We start from the raw sequence: 21,615 nt of genomic DNA, 5'->3' as shown, positions 1-21,615 counted from the left end.
AACAGAGCTGCCCGTCCAACCTTAAGGTTGGTGGCGGGGGGGGGGGCAGGCGAAGAGCCCAAGCGGCCTACGCATTTTTCATGAAGCCTCATCCACAGGCGGGATGAGGTTTCATGAAGGATTTATGAAGGCAATAAATTTTTAATTAAAATTCATTGACATGTCCCAGCTCATGTGACACTGTCACGTGAGGGGGCACATCTGAAAATACTTTTTTTCTTTAGTTAAATTTTGAAAAATGAGATTAAACTGAGATTTCTGCGCTCTTTCACGTGTGTGCAACACCGGCAAAGGTGGCATTTATAACCCATCCCTAACTGCCCTTCAGAAGATGCAAGCCAACTGGGAGATTACTGGCTAATTATATCATTGTGGGGGAGAGGCGACAGAGGGTGGGAAAGAGATTTTGAGGCCTCCTGTTTGCTGAATGGCGGTGGGGGACGGGGCCTGTTGGGGGGGGGGAGGTGGTCAGCACCCCAGAAATGGTGGTTCCAACCTCTAACCCCGTTCCCAATGATCATGTGCCACCTTCCTAAGAACCTTGTGCCAGGTGATCACCTGCCTGAGGTAGGTAGTGGGCCCTTTAAACATGCAAATTGGGATCCTATGATTATGTCGAACCCCAGGGGCTGTTTTAGGCCTCAACTCTGTAAAGTGTGCACTGGCAATGTAGCCAAAGAGCCCAGAAGGTAGGTTATTAATTGCCTTTGTGGGGACAGGAGTGCTTCTCGGAGGCATTTCCACACAATTAGCACAACCCACACTGCCTGGACCTACCTTTCCTTGGGTCCAGACATTGCAATGGTTCAAAGCCCCATGAGTAATCCCCACGATCTCTCATACGCAGCGATGCAACAGGGTTAGTATCTCAACTCATGAGACTGGTCAAAGTCTGTTCTTAACCTTGCCCCTGGAGTAAGAAAGAAAGAACTTGCATTTATATAGCGTCTTTCGTGACTTCAGGGCATCTTGAAGTGCTTTACAGCTAACTGAAGTGCAGTCACAGTTTTAATGTGGGAAACACAGTGGCCAATTTGCGCCCAGAATCAAAGAATTGTCACAGCACAGGAGGAGGCCAATTGGCCCATCATGTCTGCACCAGCTCTCCGAATGAGCAAATCACCTTGTACCATTCCCCCGCCTTCTCCCTGTAACTCTGCACATTCTCCCTTTTTAGATAACAGTCTAATTCCCTATTGAATGCTTCAGTTGAACCTGCCTCCTCCACACTCTCAGGGAGTGCATTCCAAAACTTAACCACTCGCTGTGTGAAAAAACTTTTCCTCATATCGCTTTTGCTTCTTTTACTAATTACTTCAAATCTGTGCCTCCCCGTTCTCGATCCTATCACAAGTGGGAACAGCGTCTCCCTATCTACTTTGTCCAGGCCCCTCATGATTTCGAATACCTCTATCAAATCTCCTCTCAACCTTCTTTTCTCTGAGGAAAACAGTCCCAACTTCTCCAATCTATCTTTGTAGCTGAAGTTCCTGATCCATGGAACCATTCTCGTGAATCTTTTCTGCACTCTCTCTAGTGCCTTCACATCCTTCCTAAAGTGCGGCGCCCAGAATTGGATACTGAGCAATACTGAGGCCGAGCTAGTGACTTATACAAGTTCAACATAATCTCCTTGCGCTTATACTCTATGCCCCTGTTAATAAAGTCCGGGATACTGTATGCTTTATTAACCGCTCTCTCAACCTATCTTGCCACCTTCAATGACTTATGCACATATACACCCAGGTCCCTCTGTTCCTGCACCCCCTTCAGAGTTGTATCCTTTATTTGATATTGTCTCCCCATGTTCTTCCTACCAAAATGAATCACTTCACATTTCTCCACATTGAACTTTGTCTGCCACCTATCCACTCCACCAACTTGTCTATGTCCCTTTTGAACTTCTACACTCTCCTCCTCACAGTTCGCAAGGCTTCCAAGTTTTGTATCATCCGAAAAATTTGAAATTGTGCCCTGTACACAGCAAGCTCCCACAACATTAACGTGAAAGTGATCAGGTAATGTGCACCAATGATGTTAGTTGAGTAATAGATATTGGCCAGGATGCTGGGATACCCTGCTCTCCCTCAAATAGTGCCATGCGATCCACCTGAGAAGGCAGGTGGAGCCTTAACTTAACATCTCACCTGAGAGATGGCAGCTTCAACAGTGCAGCACTCCTTCAGTCCTGCACTGCCTAGGTTTTGAACAAAGTCTCTGCGGTAGGGCTTGAACCCATGAACTTATAGCTCAGAGGTAAGAGTGCTACCCCACTGATGATATGGCTCTATATAAATGCAAGTTGAAGATGTTCCGATTATAAGCTTTCAAAACACCAAGCTCCCACTTTATTTCGTATTGGTTGAAAAGAAAAGACGGAATAATGGATTGGAAAAAAACAAAGACCAAAAGCCACCAATATTATTGTGAATGAAGGGAAGGGGTCAGTGCTGTACTCAGCAATTCCACAATAGAATTAAAAGGATTGAGTTAAGTGTCAAAAAAATTGCGTCTCTGAACTTTTGATGCTGACTTTATTTCTAACAGTTTTAAACGTTAATAATACAGGATTAAATACAGTACGTTGTCCATTCTCTGAGTGTATAGGATAAAACACAAACTATCAGAAAAATAGTCCCTATACAACAATGGTCTCCATTTTAACCTCCCTAATCTGAGGGGAAGGCTGAATCGCATATCGGCACAAGAGAATTCACAAAGGGATACCTGAGCTCTGTGATATCTCCCATTTAGATGGGGGTCTGGGGTAGCCAAGGGCACAATCAAGCACACACAAGCTGATTTACAAAAGGACCTGAGGCACAAGGGGTTTTTCTTAATGCAGTGGGTTGCTATGATCTGTGTTCCACTGCCAAATAGGGCAGTGGAAACAGATTCAATAGTTACCTTCAAAAAGGAAATTAGATAAATACTTGAAAGGAGAAAAATGATTACAGGGACACGGGGATAGAGCAGGGAAGTGGGACTAATTGGATAGCTTCTTCAAAGAGTCAGCACAGACACAATGGGCCAAATTCTGTGCTGCACATTCCAACAATAACAAGATATCAGTTCTAAAAATAACCAAGATTAAAAGCACCACCTTGTCTGCACTACAGTAGGTGTAGTGTCTGTTTGAGGGGGTGTGGGCGGGGGTGAACTGGGTCTGGCAATTGGTGCAGCGTTGACGAGGCCATGTGTCCGGGTGGGGGTTGCCCCAGTTCAGCTGAAATCCCCCTCCCCTCTAAGAGGCAGTAATGCCCCATTCAATCAGTTCAACAATTTGAGCCCAGACCAACAACGGAGGGACGTTTTACATCCTTTGCTTTTGTACAGCTGCTCCAATGGAAGAGGCCTTGTCATTCGCCTCCCCTGAAACTCCAGGGAAGGTCCATAGATCCGCGCTGGGGAGAGCAGGGAGCTGGGCCCCAACTGGAAATCCAAGGCAGGTGGCCCATGACTGCTGAAAATACCCTGAGACATGGTTTTGCACAGTCTCCACGGTGGTTATCCTCCCATCAGAGGCACTGCTGTAAAGGAATGGGAGATAGATGGGGCCCCAACTTCTCCCCAGTGCTTTGACTGGGTTCTCTGCTTGTTGTGGCCTGATTATGCCTGTGTTTGCTGGGGCAGGTTTGCACCATGGACACCCTCAGCACAGGCCCGCCCACAGACAGGGCCTCACACCTGGAAATGGGGGCAGGGATTGCAACCTCAGCTGCAGGCCTGAGGACTGACCTCCTGGCCTTCTGTCTGCCGCTGAGCACAAACGAAAGCCAGAGATCGATGGGCAGGCTGGAAGAGCCAGGCAGTTGTTACCTTCTTTAGGCCCCCCTCGACTTTCTGGCTGCCCTCAGGTTCCCCAGGCCAAGGGCTGGTGGAGCAGACTAACCCTACACCTAGGCCTTGACGCTTGTAGAGAAGCTGGAGGAAAGTGAGACAGGAGGGAACGCCCCTTGAATTACCGGGGGTTTGGGGGAGGGAAGCCTCGGACCAACATGAAGAAAATTACTTGACATAATAAGAGATCTCTGCCTCACATCCTTTGCAACTGGGAACTGAGTGCTGCCCAGGGCTTTGGGAGGAAAATTGGGACCATGATGCTTCCCACAGGCTGATGCAGTGCTAGCTGGCTGTTCATTAAGAGGCAAGCCAACCTGTGGTCCACAAAGGAGAATAAACATTTTGATAGAGATGAAGAGATTGACACTACATCACTACATAATCTAATGAATATGGAGGATGGCGTGGTTCCAACAGCCCGTAATACCGCTGCCCATCTGCACTAGGCATTCTGTACGTCATTTGTCAAATGTGGCCATATTTGTGCCCTTGGGCTCGGACAGAATTGCAACCTTCTCTTCATCAGGTCTACTGACCAACACGTAGAGGACGGAAGAGGTTATGTAGTAAAATTCAAAGGCAAACGACGCGATAAAAACGTAGAAATTTGTGGCCAAGATCCATTCACAGATGGCTCCTATGTGTTGCTTCTTGATGTCTGGATGGACAAAAAAGGCCAGATCTGGAACGGAGTTAAGGAAAAGGCACAACAAAGAGCTGATTCATTGTTAAACTATGCGCATAGCATCTTCCTCCCTCCCTCAACACAAAAATATTCCACTCACTTCATTTCCGTTGAAGTGATCTCCACCTGGAGGCCCTGTCCAGTCACTGGATGGTATCTTTCTCACTGGGGAGCTTTCCCTGAGATGCCTTTAGGCTCAGCCATGCTCTTACACATCACCCTGAAACTGATATACAAGCAGCTTGGCTTTATCCCTGTATCTTCTATCTTAACTCAAGAGTCCATGTGTGAAAATGTCTCTGGTTGACCTGACCTTTGACCCAGAGGGAAGACAAGGAGATTTTCATTTTTACCACGTGAGTTACTGTGATCGGAAATGCAATGTCTCTCCTCCTATCTCCGAACCTTGTCTCCACCTCCCGTCTCTCCTCCCCTTCTCTCCCGTATCCTCTCCTTATCTCTCCTCTCCCCTCATCTCCTCTCCTTTCTTCTCCTCATTTCTCCTCTCCTACCCCTCTCCCCTCCCTTCATCTCCCCTCTCCTCCTATCTCTTCTCCCCTCCCCTCCCGTCCCGTCTCCTCTCCCCTCTCTTCCTCCCCTCCCCTCTCACCGCTCTTTGAACTGTGCCAATCTGGCGTTCCCACATCCCAGGGTCCTGATCATTTCACGTTGGCACACCCACGAAGAAGCTCAGTGAATCTCGAGCTTTGCTCCCTGCTCCTGGGAAGCCTCCCCAGTCCCCACTTGGAGGGGGCCAGTAGCTTTGAGCAGTTCCTGCTGCTGGTGTCAATCCCTTGTGCATTTGCGGGATTTGTTAAATTCGGCCGCTAAATGGGATTAGCCTTCCCAGCAGCTGGATTGAGCCTCGACTGTGGCAGTCAGTGAGCTATTCCACCAAAGGAAGCAGCACAGTTGAGCACAATGATCAAGAGTCCTGGATAGCTTTACTTCCCCTTCCCAGCCTGGGTGAGTTGAAGCCAGTTGAAGAACAGGAGTGAGACCATTAGAGGAGTTGGGAGAATTTCTTTGCAAACAGGAAAATTGCAGGGTTATGGGCAAAGGACAGGAGGAGTGGGACTAATTGGACAGCTCTTTCAAAGAGCTTGCACGGGCGCAATGGGCCGAATGTCCTCCTGTTTGCTGTAAGATTCCACAATTCTACAAAAATGTAACTTGTCTCCCTTGTTCGGTGTACGTAGAGGCTGGAAGCAGTGTTTATAACCGCTCCTGAACCAGGACAGTCACAACCAATGAAGGATACAGCTAATAGAAAAGACCACTTGTAAAATGGCCAGGACTGCACGGACAGGCGCCAACAAGCACTCCTTTCCTGTTATACGGAGCCTGAATGTTAAAGCTGTCTGTAATATGCTATAAATACAACCGCTGACAAAACACAGCGAGGCTCCAAAGTAATGTAGCACCATGAGAACCGATGGCTGAAAGAGAAGCAGTCCACGTTAATGCACCAAAACATGATATTTTAATACAACACTTTACAATGCATTCAAGCCCAAAGTTGATAGCACAAAAACATAAAGTTGAAGTATCAATCACAACAGATCCTAAAAGAAGTGACTTACTGTTTAGCTGTGTTGAGCTAATGAAAGAAAAGAGTTTGTCAGGTAATGTTCATTTGGCCATCCCTCTTGCCTTTCATCCATCCCATTCCTCCCTTCCCCATCATTCACCGTGTCCCTCCCTCCCATTCCCCACTTTCCAACATTCGTCAAGCTGATCCCTCCCATCCCTCATCCCTTACAGTATCCAATTCTCATCACTCAGGGTGCACATCCTCACCACATCCCATCCTTCAAAATTTCTAAATATCTCATTGCCCACCCATTTTATCGGTAGAAGCCTTTAAACCAGGGATAACTGAGACCATACAGTGCAGCCCAGGTATTTTGGGGAAATATTCCCAGTGCCTCAGTTCCTGCTCTGTGACTGGGAAAACAACAGAAGCCAGCATGTGGTGAAGCATGTCCTTGTATCAGCGCAGTGTTGTAATAGAAATTGCTGACTAGCCACAGGTGAGGCCATGGTGTCACCATTTTAGCCACTTGTACTCATTTTAATAGAAGATGCCTCACGCACACTCACAGGTAAATGTACTTCCTTCTCTCTCTGCCCATGCCTAGTGGCGTAGAGGCAGACGCAACACGTGCTTATGTCTGTTTCCATGGCGAGCTTTTCCTGAAACAGACCACTAGCCTGTCACCAGAGGCTATAGCTTGAGCAGCACCACTCCACATCGAGCATGGCTGGCCAAGAAACTCTCCCACTCTCCCTGCCTGCCAAAGGCACATTGGAAGAATTTACAGGCTGATAATCAGCCTATTTGGCCACGTTATAAAGGCACCTGCCATTGCCACCAAGTCCTGGACTGGAATTCGAACCCAGAGCTTCTGGCTCAGAGGTAGGAACTCCGCCCGCTGCACCACAAGACCTGCCCAAATGGGCTTTTACCACCAGTCAGTAACCAAGGACATAAAAACACTCACAACAGAGGAGGTTTGTCAGAATGGTTCTAAGGGTGGGGGACTTTGGCTACAAGGTTTGGCTGGAGAAGCTGGGGTTGTTCTCTTTGGAACGAAGGAGATTGAGGGAAGATTTGATAGAGATGGACAAGATTATGACAGGTTTAGATAAGGTGAGTAAACTGTTCTCATTCGTTGCTAGTAAAAGCTCGAGGGGGACATAGATTTAAGGTTTTGGGCAAGAGATGCATGGTGGGGATGTGAGGAAGAACTTTTTTGCAGCAAGTGGTAAATTTTTAAAATTCTTTCACGGGATGTGGGCTTCGCTGGCTAGGCCAGCATTTATTGCCCACCCCTAATTGCCCTTGAGAAGGTGGTGGTGAGCTGCCTTCTTGAGCCCCTGCAGTCCATGTGGTGTGGTTACACCCACAGTGCTGTTAGGGAGGGAGTTCCAGGATTTTGACCCAATGACAGTGAAGGAACAGCCGATATATTTCCAAGTCAGGATGGTGAGTGGCTTGGAGGGGGGACTTGCAGGTGATGGTGTTCCTATGGGTCTGCTGCCCTTGTCCTTCTAGGTGGTAGAGGCAGTGGATTTGAAAGTGTTGCCAAAGGAGCCTTGGTGAGTTGCTGCAGTTCATTTTGTAGACGGTACACACTGCTGCCACTGTGCATCAGTGAAGGAGGGACTGAATGTTTAACTTGATGGGTGGGGTGCCGATCAAGTGGGCTGCTTTGTCCTGAATGGTGTTGAGCATCTTGGTGTTGTTGGAGCTGCACTCATCCAGGTAAGTGGAAAGTATTCCATCACACGCCTGACTTGTTCTTTGTAGATGGTGGACAGGTTCCGCAGAGTCAGGAGGTGAGTTACTCACCACAGGATTCCCAGTCTCTGACGCACTCTTGTAGCCACAGTATTTATCTGGCTAGTCTAGTTCAGTTTCTGGTCAATGGTAATCCCCAGGATGTTGATAGTGGGGGATTCAGTGATGGTAATGCCATTGAATGTTAAGGGGAGATGGTTAGATACTCTCTTGTTGGAGATGGTCATTGCCTGGCACTTGTCTGGCACGAACATTACTTGCAGCTTATCAACCCAAATTTGAATGTTGTCCAGGTCTTGCTGCATTTGGACATGGACTGCTTCAGTATCTGAGGAGTCGCAAATGGTGCTGAACATTGTGCAATCATCAGCGAACATCCCCACTTCTGACCTTATGATGGAAGGAAGGTCATTGATGAAGCAGCTGAAGATGGTTGGGCCTAGGACACTACCCTGAGGAACTCCTGCAGTGATGTCCTGGGAATGATTTGATGGACCTCCAACAACCACAGCCAACTTCCTTTATACTAGGTATGACTCCAACCAGCGGAGAGGCTTCCCACTGATTCCCATTGACTTCAATTTTACCAGGGCACTTTGAAGTCACACTTGTTCAAATGCTGCCTTGATGTCAAGGGCAGTCACTCTCACTTCACTTCTGGAGTTCAGCCCTTTTGTCCATGTTTGGACCCAGGCTGTAATGAGGTCAGGAGCTGAGTGGTCCTGGCGGAACCTAAACTGAGAGTCAGTGAGCAGGTTATTGTTGTGTACGTGCCAATTGATAGCACTGTTGAAGACACCTTCCACCGCTCTCCAATGATCAAGAGGAGGCTGGCGGAGCAGTAATTGGCCGGGTTGGATTTGTCCTGCTTTTTGTAGACAGGCAATACCTGGGCAATTTTCCACCTCGCTGGTTAGATGCCAGTGTTGTAGCTGTACTGGAATAGCTTGGCTAGAGACATGGCTAATTCCGCAGCACAAATCTTCAGCACTATTGCTGCAAGCAGTCCTGTTCTTGTAGCTTCACCAGGGTGACACCTCACTTTTAGCTATGCCTGGTGCTGCTCCTGGCATGCCCTCCTAAACTCCCGGCTTGGTGGTAATGGTAGAATAGGTGATATGCTGGGCCATGAGGTTACAGATTGTGGTTGAATATAATTCTGCTACTGCCAATGGCTCACAGTGCCTCATGGATGCCCAGATTTGAGCTGCATCGATCCCGTTTAGCACAGTGGTAGTGCCACATAACACAATCCCAATGTGAAGACAGGTCTTCATCTCCACAAGGCCTGTGCGGTGGTCACTCCTACCTACATTGTCATAAGCAGATGTATCTGTGACAGATTATTGTGGGTCAAGGCCTAGTCAGGTTTTCCCTCACCACCTGCCGCAGACCCAGCCTTGCAGCTATGTCCTTGAGGACTCGGCCAGCAGTGGCGTTACCGAGCCACTCTTGGTAATGGACATCAAAGTCCCCCACCCAGAGTATATTCTGCACCCTTGCCTCCCTCAGTGCTTCTTCCAAGTGGTGTTCAACATGGAGGAGCACTGATTCTTCAGCTGAGGGAGGGCGGTAGGTGGTAACCAGCAGGAGGTTTCCTTTCCTATGTTTGATGCTACAAAACTTCCTGGGGTCCAGAGTCAATGTCGAGGACTCCCTCCTGACTGTATTCCATGTGCGCCACTGCCTCTGCCCTGCTGCTGGGATAGGACTTACCCAGAGATGGTGATGGTGGCATCTGAAACACTGGCTGTAAGCTGATTGCATGGGTAACAGTTAAGAGTCAACCACATTGCTGTGAATCTGGAGTCACATGTAGGCCAGACCAGGTAAGGATGGCAGATGGGTATTTATGACAATCCACAGTAGTTTTGTGGCACCATTACAGAGACAGGCTTTATATTGCAGATTTTCCTTCCCTCCTTAATTATAATTTAAATTCTACCAGGTACCAGGGTGGGATTTGAACCTACATCCTCAGAGCACAGGCCCCAGGATTGCTTGTCCAGTGACATTACCATTATGCCACCATCTCCCCTAAGTAATGCAGTAGAACTCGCTGTCTATGACTGTTGTGGAATCGGGGACAATCAATGGTTTCAAAAGGAAATTGGATGGACACTTGAGGGCCACGGGGATAACAGCAGCAAAATGGGACTGACTGGGCTGCTTACAGAGAGCCAGCGTGGACTGGATGGACCGAATGGCCTCCTTCTGGGCTACAATGACTCTATAACTATATGACAACACAAACACTCACACACCTAACATCTTAATAAATTCACAAAAGTTTCGAGTTCACGTGTGTACACCTTGCAAATGAGCATTGAGATCACAGGCCCAATGATGGTGTCCGCTATTCATTTTTATTAATCAAAAATGTTATCCAGCATGGTTAATGCATTGGACAACACAGCACCTACAAATCAAAGGAAACCAGTCTTCTATTCTCCCAATAGTGATCCCCATAAACAGACTCCCCTTCACTGAAGGAAGCCAAGCGCTGGCAACAATCTTTTTTGAGTCTACCAGTTAACAGTTAAAGCAACAAGAAACGAATTTGTTTGAAGTGGGCACAAGATCTCGCTCCTTGGCAAGGTGTCCATTTTGAATGGAGCTTCCGCCTTCCCTCCCCCTACGAAACTGGTTGTGTTCCTGTCACAGGCGCAAGCACTTACGTTACAGTTTCCAGCGATGAAGCCTCCCACGGAGCCAAAGAAGCCTATAATCATAGCGGCCTTACTCAGCAGAGCCTCGTCTACTTTCCGATCCACTATCTGAGCATGTCGAAAGATACACACCAAAACAACTGGAAGAATGAGACCCGTTGGGGGGCAGGTTAATAAATGGGATACTCTCCCTAAATTCACACCATTTATTAGCTGGTCTCTCCCGCACACATTGCTTCCCAATTTGACAACAGTTGGAACCATTTGTGGTTTACAGCACAATAGGTGGACATTTGGCCCATCATGTCCATACTGGCCCTTTGCTTGGGAAATCCAATTACCTTGTTTCTTCAACTGGTTCACCCATTGTTCCTTTAAAAGATTCAATGCTTTTTGCCTCAGAAGTGATAAAGCATCTGAATAAAATTGGAACCCTTCACTTGCTTGGAGCATAGATACCAACAGAAGCTAGTTGGGCTGAATGGCCTGTTTCCATGCTGTAACCTCTGTAGATTTTGTGTGTGCAACAACTCTACATAAAGACATTTTTCCTAAATTTTGATCTAATTGAATGGTGGAGCAGGCTCGATGGGCCCAATGGCCTACTCCTGTTCCTATGTTCCTAACATCTCTTCTCTCTCTATTGGTGACTATTTCAAATTTGCGTCATAGAAATAATATTTCCCTCTTTGCTCTCCATCAAAATTGTTCAAACCTTTAGAAATCTGTTAAATCTTCTCTTAGCCTTCTCTGCTCCAGTGGAAATAGCCCCAGTGTCTCGAGTCTTACCTCCTAACCAGTTTCTCATCCCTGCTGTCAGTTGGCCCACCATGTTTCAATATGAGTCCATTGTCCTAAAGCCCTGGATCTCCGCCACAGAACCTCAGCATCATTAGCCGGCCTGCTGGTGTGGTGGTTATGTTGTTGGTAGGGTTGAGCTACCAATCCAGAAAGTGAGGGGTCAAATCCCATGTTGTAGATTTGGAGTTGATTTTACGAATCACATGCAGGTATAACCAGCAATTAGGAAAGCAAATGGTATGTTAGCCTTTATTGCAAAAGAACTGGAGTACAAGGGTGAAGATGTCCCTATTGCAATTATAAAGGTGCTTGGTGAGACCGCACTCAGGGTACTGTGTTCAGTTTTGGCCTCTTAACCTAAGGAATTTGTCTTTGAGGGAGTGCAATGCAGGTTCACTAATCTGATTCCTGGGATGAGGGATTGTCCTATGAGGAAAATAGGCCTTTATTCCCTGGAGTTCAGAAGAATGAGGAGCGATGTCATTGAAACATATGAAATTCTTAAGGGGATTGACCAGGTAGATGCTGAGACAATGTTTCCCCAGGCTGGAGAAACTACAATACAAGGTCACAGTCTCAGAATAAGGGGAACAATCATTTAGGCTTAAGGTGAGGAGAGATTCCTTCAATTAAAGGGTTGCAAATCTTCAGAATTTGCTACCCTAGAGGATTGTGGACCCTCGGCCATTAAGTACAATGAAGACAGAGATTGATAGATTTTTGGATACTAAAGGAATCAAGGTGTGTTGGGATTGTGTGGGAAGGTGAGGTTGATCTTAGTGAATGGTGGAGCGTGCTTGAAGGGCCGAATGACTTACTTCTCCTTCAGTTTCTTAGGCAACCCGGTGTCAGGTATGACTTGGGCAGGCGCAGAATAAAGCTCCCTCGACACTGCCCCAAATTGTGTATGAACCCAACTACAGAATGACGCTCCCTGTGGCATCAGAGTGACAGGCTTCATTCCCTACATGAGCAATCCCTGTTGCCTCGCTGAGTGAGAATACCAATTTGATGCCAATTGGCACTACATTGTGGGGTAGTTCCAGAATGTGGGATCAGATCTACCTCTGAATAGACTGAGAACTGCCCAAGGCAGTTTGATAAAAGGACCCTTATAACTGGCAGAGACAGAAAACCTTTCTGTCATTAGTCTGCACTCAATTGAGACTCAGATCTGAAAGACAGCATGCTTAGTCACTGGAAGATGTCCCTCATGCAGGGGGGGGTTGTGCCAGTCTGGGACATGGGCCTTTCTAGGTTAGCGTTTACCTGGAACATTGGTATTGCTCAGACATGGAATTACCCAGTATTAATTCAGCTGTGAGAGTGAGATGATCTAGGGCATAGCCTCTCAATGCTGTCATTCAATGGGATACAGGATGAGAAAGCAACACTTCACAATTACAACCCACTCCAACCCACAGTTACCCAGCTTACACAGACCACTGTGATCATTCAGTGTCTCCAACAGCACCAACCCATTGCTCCATCAAAACAAAATCAAATTACAGCATAAAAATTCCATTCAGTGCAAAATGGATGCATTTCATTTGCACAGTATAATACTCACATAAAACAGACACTGCGTTAAGCACCGCACTATAGAGGGAGTTTTCAGGGAGGTTCATTCCACTGGTGCTGAAATAAATGGTCAAGTATGAGTATGGAGCCACTGTCTGTTAGTCAGCACAGGCACAAGGATCACACACAAAGGATGGAAGTATCAGTGGATGAGATGTGGACAGTACCTGAGATCCTAGACACCCACTGACCTACAGAGGAGTCACAAGGTTTACTTAATGTACTGCTCCCAATGCTCCCCGGCAAAATGCAAGCCAAGGCACACACTGTTGTGCAATAACCTCTTATAGTCGCTTAGTAGTACAGAGTTTGAATCTCGCTGAAAAGACGGGCATGTTGCCTCATCTTGCACTGATCAGGAGAAACAAAAGAATACCAAATTTCAAAATTTATACTACAGGGGAAAAGGGTGCTGATTGGTTAGCATGTCGACTCTGAAGGACATTGCATTGGAGAAAGCAATGGGAAACTATTGGCTCCCCAAGATCTCGGGAATTCAAAAAAGGCACAAGGCTTGAACATATTCCTTTCGTTTGCAGAGAACGAGTCATTGCGTATGAATGTTTATCGCTTCTAGCAAGCAGAAATGAACCACGTTATGAGCTCAACTGATTATCGTAAATTGGTTGTTAGTGTGGTTATTGGCGCACTCAGGATTGTTCAGCAAGTGCTGCCCGATCAGGAAATCTCACCTAACAGTAGACGTTTTCAGTCGATATTCCACATTCAACCTCCCACCCCCAACCATCTAACAGTAGACAGCTAATGTAGAAACAAGGGCTTTTTTTTTTTAATCACCTCAACTTGTTCCCCTTTTTAAGTCCAATTTCTGTACTAGTATTCCAACCTAGTGTTAAACAGCACAAAATATATTCACCCAACTAGACCCGAGCCTGAGGTGTTGGATGTTCTTCACATTTAAAGTGATGGTGGTACAAATATTTCACATGCCTACCACCACATTTTACTGAAAATCTAGTAACAATGTCACTTTGATCAGCACAACCTGCCCTGCACAAACCAGTCAGCTCTGGTTATGGGCATATCGACATCATAGGGGGGGCAAGAATGGGGAATGGGGAGGGTTGTGGGGGAGGTATCACAGTTTGAGGTATTTGATTTGCTTTGTGCTGCTAACATTTCTCTGCAAAACTTTACCATTGGCATCTCCACAGATGTCTGAGCACAGAATGATATTTTAGAAATTCCTCGATGGCTCCATTGTAAACCTGGACATTCTGCTTCAGAACTGAAGGGGAGTCATCACTGCAGCTCAAAGAGCTGGAGCTGAAATCACAGAACAGCATGGAAAGGAGCTGAGCTCCCTGACTCCTAAGTGACTGATATACCTGAGTCAGGACCCATTTCCACACTGAGGTTGACACCGGGAGCTCATCTCTCAGAAATTCCACTCCCCTCTCATCGCCACGCTACAGGACTGATGAGGGAATGGTGCCAGCGGCTGGTCACGCCAGCACTCTGTGGCATTCCACCTGCTTTAGGGTGACCAATCTTCCTGGAGTCTTCAGGAGTTAACGATTAATCTCTAGGACACTGCTGACAGTGACCCAGGAGAAATTTTAGAGAATTCATTTACAGGATGTGAGCCTCGCTGGACAGGTCAGGGGTTCAAACCACGCTGCAGGATTTGAGCGCAAAAATCTCGGTTGACACCTCAGCGCAAACCTGAGCGAGTACTGGTTTGTGGGCAACAGGGGCTGCAGCGGTTCGAGAAGGCAGCTCACCGCCACCATCTCTAGGGCAATTAGGGACGGGCAATAAATGCTGGCCTAGCCAGCGACGCCCACATCCCATTGAATGAATTTAAAAAACAGCTTTCAGGTGACAAGACATTAAGCATCTGCCTGTCCGGCCGTGGGGGGAATCCCACAGCTTTTATTTAATAAGGACAGAGGAGTTCTTTTGGTATAGTGGCCAACATTAAATTCAACCAACGCCACTAAAGACAGACTAATTGGTCATTTCTTGTTTGCTGTTTATTGGACATATGACGATTAGTTGCTGCTGTTCCTGCTTTATAACCAGAGTAATTTGTTGGCTATCAAACACAGCAGGACAGCCTGAGAATCTAGGAGCCACAATAAAATACAAGCTCTTTCTAAAGATTTTTTTCTTTCATGAGTTGTGGGCCTCGCTGGCAAGGCCAGCATTTGTTGCCCATCCCTAATTGCCCTTGAACTGAGTGGCTTGCTAGGCCATTTAAGAGTCAACCACATTGCTGTGGGTCTGGAGTCACATGTAGGCCAGACCAGGTAAGGACAGCAGATTTCCTTCCCCACAGGACATTAGTGAACCAGATGGGTTTTACAACAATTGACAATGGCTTCAAGGTCATTATTTAAATTCCACCAGCTTCTATGGTGGGATTTGAACCCATGCCCCCAGAGCATTAGCCAGGGCCTCGGGATTACTAGTCCAGTGACGTTACCACCTCACCAATGTCTCCCCATTGTTAACCAAGGACGCATGAAACTCTTAAGTGCTGCTGATTTACAACAGAGATTTACAAGGATGTTGCCTGGACTGGAGAATTGAAGTTATGAGGAAAGATTAGATATTTGGGTTGTTAACTTTGGAACAGAGAAGACTAAGGGGAGACCTAATGAAAGGGTAAAACACTATGAAGGGTCTACAGAGGGTGGATAGGAAGACCCTATTCTGTTTGGTTGAGGGGTCTATAACCAGAGGGCAGAGATTTAGGGTGAGAGGTAGGAGGTTTAGAGGGGACCTGAAGGAAATTATCTTCACCCAGAGGGTGGGGAGATCTCGAACTCATTATCTGGGAATGTGATAGAGGCAAGAAACTTCATAACATTGAGAAGGCCCTTAAATATGCACTTAAAGTGCCGTCATCACCAAGGGTAGGAAATTGAAATTAGGCTGGATAACTACTTGTTAGCCACTGCAGACACAATGGGCCAAATGGCCACATCCTGTGCTGTAAATTTCTATGATTCCATGTGAAAGAATCCCTTATAGTCCAAGGATTGTCTGTCATCTGCAATCTGATGCTCTTGATCATTTTCTGTATCATTTGTTATTAAGCACAGGCCAGCTCAGAGTGTCCAAGTGAATTTACTATATTAACCTTGAGTTCTTGTAAGCTGTATGTTCAGATGACCTGTTCTGAAGTGGCCTCTTGGACATTCTTCTTTTTGAGTTCTCTGCCCCAAGGCAGGTCTGACCCACATCCCTGTGATTGCCACCACAAGCAGGGAAAGGACACAGGTCCTGAATCCACTCCAGCCAGAACAGGGATCAAACCCCACATTGTTGGCACCAATCTGATCCATACGGGCTGTCCAGTCAACTGAGCCAACCGGCCCCCAAGTGGTCTGAATTGTTGTGGCAACATACACTGTTACATACAAGTTGTAACCTGGAGCTGTGGATAATGACGGTAGAGGCTCTAATTTTCTTTCCATCATATGGCTGACCAGGAATCTCTCCTACACTGTATGTTGGAAGGATTTACAGGTTGATATTCAACCTGTTCAGCCGCATTATGAAAGCATCTGCTTTGGCCATCGAGTCCTGGAGTTGGACTTGAGCCCATAGCTTCTGTCTCAGAGGCAGGGACGATATCCACTGCGCCACAAGACCTTCCCTTGGGCATTCCCCAATATGCGTGGCCAATTGATACTTTTTTTTATTCATTCACGGAATGTGGGCTAGGTCAGCATTTATTGCCCATCCCTAATTGCCCTCGAGAAGGTGGTGGTGTGCCACCTTCTTGAACCGCTGCAGTCCATGTGGTGTAGGTACACCCACGGTGCTGTTAGGGAGGGAGTTCCAGGATTTTAGCTCAGCAACAGTGAAGGAATGGCGATGTATTTCCAAGTCAAGAAGGTGACTGGCTAGGAGGGGAACTTCCAGCCTGTGGTGTTCCCATGTATCTGCTGCCCTTGTCCTTCTAGATGGTAATGATCGAGGGTTTGGAAGGTGCTGTCTAAGGAGGATTGGTGAGTTCCTGCAGTGCATCTTGTAGAGGGTACACACCACTGCCAATGTGTGTCAGTGGTGGGGGGAGTGAATGATTGTGGATGGGATGCCAATCAAGCAGGCTGCTTTGTCCTGGATGGTGTCAAGCTTCTTCAGCGTTGTGGGAGCTGCACTCATCCAAGCATGTGGAGAATATTCCATCACACTCCTGACTTGTGCCTTGTAGATGGTGGACATGCTTTGGGGAGTCAGGAGGTGAGTTAATCGCTGCAGGATTCCTAGACTCAGACCTGCTCTTCTAGCCACAGTATTTATATGGATAGTCCAGTTCAATTTCTGGTCAATGATAACCCCCAGGGTGTTGATAGTGGAGGATTCAGTGATGGTAATGCCACTGAATGTCAAGGGGCAATGATTAGATTCTCCCATGTTGGAGATAGTCATTGCCTGGCACTTGTGTGGCATGAATGTTACTTGCCACTTGTCAGCACAAGCCTGGATATTGTCCAGGTCTTGCTGCATTTGGACATGGACTGCTTCAGTATCTAAGGAGTTGCAAATGGTGCTGAACATTGTGCAATCATCAGCGAACATCCCCGCTTATGAATTAATGATGGAAGGGAGGTCATTGATGGAAGCAGCTGAAGATGGTTGGGCCTAGGACGCTAACCTGAGGAACTCCTGCAGTGATGTCCTGGAGCTGAAATGATTGACCTCCAACAACCACAACCATTTTCCTCCAACCAGTGGAGAGTTTTCCTCCGATTCCCACTGACACCAGTTTTGCTAGGGCTCCTTGATGCCACACTCAGTCAAATGCTGCCTTGATGTCAAGGGCAGTCATTCTCACCTCACCCTGGGAGTTCAGCTCTTTTGCCCGTGTTTGAACCAAGGCTGTAATGAGGTCATGAGCTGAGTGTCAGTGTGTAGGTTATTGCTGAGCAAGTGCCGCTTGATAGCACTGTTGAAGACCCCTTCCATTACTTTACTGGTGATGGAGAGTAGACTGATGGGGTGGTAATTGGCTGGGTTGGATTTGTCCTGCTTTGTGTGTACAGGACAATTTTCTGCAATGCTGGGTAGATACCAGTGTTGTAGCTGTACTGGAATTTAATAAAAAGTAGAGCACAAGTTTTCAGTACTGTTGCTGTAACATTGTCAGGGCCCATAGCCTTTGCAGTACCTTCAGCCATTATATCTTGATATCACATGAAGTGAATTGAATTGGCTGAAGACTGGCATCTGTGATACTGGGGACCTCTGGAGGAGGCCAAGATAGATTATCCACTTCTGGCTGAAGATTACTACAAATGCTTCAGCCTTATCTTTTGCACTGATGTGTTGGGCTCCTCCATCATTGAGGATGGGGATATTTGTGGAGCCTCCTCCTCCAGTGAGTTGAACTGTCCACCACAATTTGCAACTGGATTTGGCAGGACTGCAGAGCTCACATTTGCAATGGTGGCAATTACTTTGGGTTTCTAGATTACCAATCAAGTTACAACACCACTATGCCACCACTGCCTCCCTTCTATGCTTTATACATCCTGTGTTTTGTGCTTTGTGTCAGCATTTGGATAGAAACACAGGCAGCCACTCAGTCTATTGTGCATGAGCCTGTTCCTTGAAAGAGGTGTGAGAAAGTCAGGGATGCACAAGAAGGCAGAATTAGAGGAATGCAGAATTCTCAGACGGTGGTCAGCCCAGAGATTTCGGAGATAGCGTGGGCGGTGGGCGGGGTGCGGGGGTGGTGAAGTGGGGTGCGAGGTCATGGAGGGAGTTGAGCACAAGGGTGAGAGTATCGAATTCGAGCTAGAAACAGAAAATGCTGGAAACAGTCTGTAGGTCCATCATCGTCAGTGCAGAGAAAAGCAGAGTTGATGGTTCAATTAATGACCTTTTTCATCAGAAACATTAACCCTGTTTCTCTCTCCACAGATGCTGCCTAAACAACTGAGGCTTTCAGTATTTTCTGCCTTTATTTCAGATTTCCAGCATCCAAGGTATTCTACTTTTTAGTAAATTTGAGAGGTCAGTTTGTGACTAGCACAGGATGGGTTTACGAACAAAGAGATCATGAACTACCTCCTACACTGGTCCAGAGTGCGTATCCTTTTAATAGTAGGCACCTTAAACTAACAAACAAAAGCATGATCTCCTTAACTTTCTTTTATTCTTTCCTGGGATGTGAGTGTTATAGGAGAACACAGTTTTAGGCGAATACATGGATGGGAGAATGCAGTTACAGGAGAAAACAGTTATAGGAGAAAACAGTTACAGAGGTGACAGTTGTAGGAGAATGCAATACAAGGAGAACACAATTACAGGAGAACACAGTTATAGGAGCGCGCAATTATAGGAGAACGTAGTTATAGGAAAGCACAGTTGCAGAGAGCACAGTTATAGGAGAACGCAAGGAAAATGCAGTTTTAAGAGGAAACAGTTACAGTAGAATGCAATTACAAGACAGCACAGTTACAGGAGGGTGCAGCTATTGGAGAGTGCAATTACAGGTGAACACAATAACAGGAGAATGCAATTATCGGAGAACACAGTTACAGGAGAACACCATTATCAGAGAACACAATTACAGTAGAATACAGTTACAAGAAAGCACAGTTATAGTTGGACACAGTTACAAGAGAACACAGTTATAGCAGAACAGTTACAGGAGAACAGGTATAGGAGGGTGTAGTTACAGGAGAATGCAGTTACAGGTGAGTGTAATTACAGAACACAGTTATGAGCGAACGCAATTACAGGAGAACATGATTACAGGAAACACAGTTACAGGAGAGTGCAGTTATAGGAGGACACAGTTATGGGAGAATGCACTTACAGCTGAACACAATTACTGGAAAATATACTTATAGAAGGGCACAGTTACAGGAGAGGCCATGTGGTAAAGTGAGGTACCCTGTCCCTTTAAGAGAATGCAAGTGTACTGATCATGCAACAGCACTGATGAATCACTGTACAGCGCGGGCAACTGGGAACTGTAAGTCTAATTCTGGAGGTTTCTGAGTGAGCACATATGATCTGGTGCTCTGCCCTATGTCTCAATAAACCATCACTGTTTATTCTTACATCAGTCTCTCCCCGTTATTGATTGCAAACAGCAGTTGATGAGAACACAGGAAGTTGTGCAGTTAGAGTTTGGTTGGCTCATGAATTCATTTACCCAAGACATAAAAGCACAGTTACAGGAGAACACAAATACAGGAGAACGCAGTTATAGGGGGACATAGTTATAGGAGAGTACAATCACAGATGAGTACAAAAACAGGAGAAGGCAATTACATGAGAACGCAGTTATAGGTGAATGCAATTAAAGGAGAACATAGTTATAGGGAAGTACAGTTATCGGAGAACGCAGTTGCAGGAGAATGTAATTACAGGGGAACAGAAATACAGGGGAAAGCCATAACAGAAGAACCCAATTTCAGAAGAACACAGGTACAGGAGAACACAGTTATAGAAGGCTGCAGTTATAGGAGAGCACAGTTACAGGAGGGAGCAGATATTGGAGAACAAATTACAGGAAGAATGCAATTACAGGAGAACGTAGTCACAGGAGAATGCAGTTACAGGAGAACACAGTTACAGGAGAACACAGTTACAGGAGAACACAGTTACAGGAGAACACAGTTGTAGAAGAACACAGTTACAGGCAAATACAGTTACCAAAGAACAGAGGTACAGGAGAGCACAGTTACAGGAGAACATAGTTACTGGAGGAAACAGTTGCTGGAGAACACAGTTATAGGAGAACACAGTTATGAGAGAACACAGTTATGAGAGAACACAATTACAGGTGAATACAGTTACAGGAAAACCCAGTTACAGGATAACTCAGTTACAGGTGAACACAGTTCTAGAAGAACTCAATTACAGGTGAACACAGTTCTAGAAGAACTCAGTTACAGGTGAACACAGGTATAGGAGAAAGCAATAACAGAAGAACACAATGATAGGAGAACACAGTCATAGGAGAATATAGTTATGAGAGAACGCAATTACAGGGGAACACGGTGACAGGAGAATGCAGTTACATGAGAACGAGATTACAGGAGGACGCAGCTACAGGAGAATGCAAATGCAGAAGAACGCATACTGATTGGTTCAAACATAGACAAAAGAGCTGAACTCCTGAGGTGAGGTGAGAGTGACTGCCCTTGACATCAAGGCAGCATTTGACTGAGTGTGGCATCAAGGAGCCCTCCAGCAAAACTGGATTCAATGGGAATCGGGGGAAAACTCTCTGCTGGTTGGAGTCATACCTAGCACAAAGGAAGATGGTTGTGGTTGTTGAAGGTCAATCATCTCAGCTCCAGGACATCACTGCAGGAGTTCCTCAGGGTAGTGTCCTCAGCCCAACCATCTTCAGCTGCTTCATCAATTACCTTCCTTCCATCATAAGGTCAGAAGTGGGGATGTTCGCTGATGATTGCACAATGTTCAGCACCATTTGCAACTCCTCAGACACTAAAGCAGTCCATGTCCAAATGCAGCAAGACATGGACAATATCCAGGCTTGGGCTGACAAGTGGCAAATGTCAGGCAAATGACCATCTCCAATAAAAGAGAGTCTAATGATAGCCCCTTGACATTCAATGGCATTACCATCACTGAATAACCTACTATCAACTTCCTGGGGGTTACCACTGACCAGAAATTGAACTGGACCACACATATAAATACTGTGGCTACAAGAGCAGGCCAGAGACTAGGAATCCTGCAGTGAGTAGCTCACCTCCTGACTCCGCAAA

At 46.4% G+C, this 21,615-nt stretch overlaps 1 protein-coding gene across 1 annotated transcript in view; it reads right to left on the bottom strand.

Moving 5' to 3' along the window:
- Nucleotides 1-2,522: 2,522 nt before the first annotated feature.
- The window catches only part of LOC144674142 (transmembrane protein 150A), a 142,817-nt gene continuing 123,724 nt past the window's right edge, over nt 2,523-21,615 (bottom strand). Inside the window, exons 4-7 of the mRNA XM_078535635.1 lie at nt 12,873-12,940; nt 10,511-10,641; nt 5,790-5,967; nt 2,523-4,525 (exon numbers count right to left, since the gene is read on the bottom strand). Coding sequence (XP_078391761.1) covers nt 4,302-4,525; nt 5,790-5,967; nt 10,511-10,641; nt 12,873-12,940 — 601 coding nt within the window. The 3' untranslated portion in view covers nt 2,523-4,301. The remainder of the gene's footprint in view (nt 4,526-5,789; nt 5,968-10,510; nt 10,642-12,872; nt 12,941-21,615) is intronic.

Source organism: Cetorhinus maximus, unplaced genomic scaffold (genome assembly GCF_964194155.1).
Source record: "Cetorhinus maximus unplaced genomic scaffold, sCetMax3.hap1.1 HAP1_SCAFFOLD_567, whole genome shotgun sequence".
Lineage (NCBI taxonomy): Eukaryota > Metazoa > Chordata > Chondrichthyes > Lamniformes > Cetorhinidae > Cetorhinus > Cetorhinus maximus.
The sequence above is the reverse complement of the archived record's forward strand: the minus strand, read 5'-3'. Positions and strand labels throughout refer to the sequence as shown.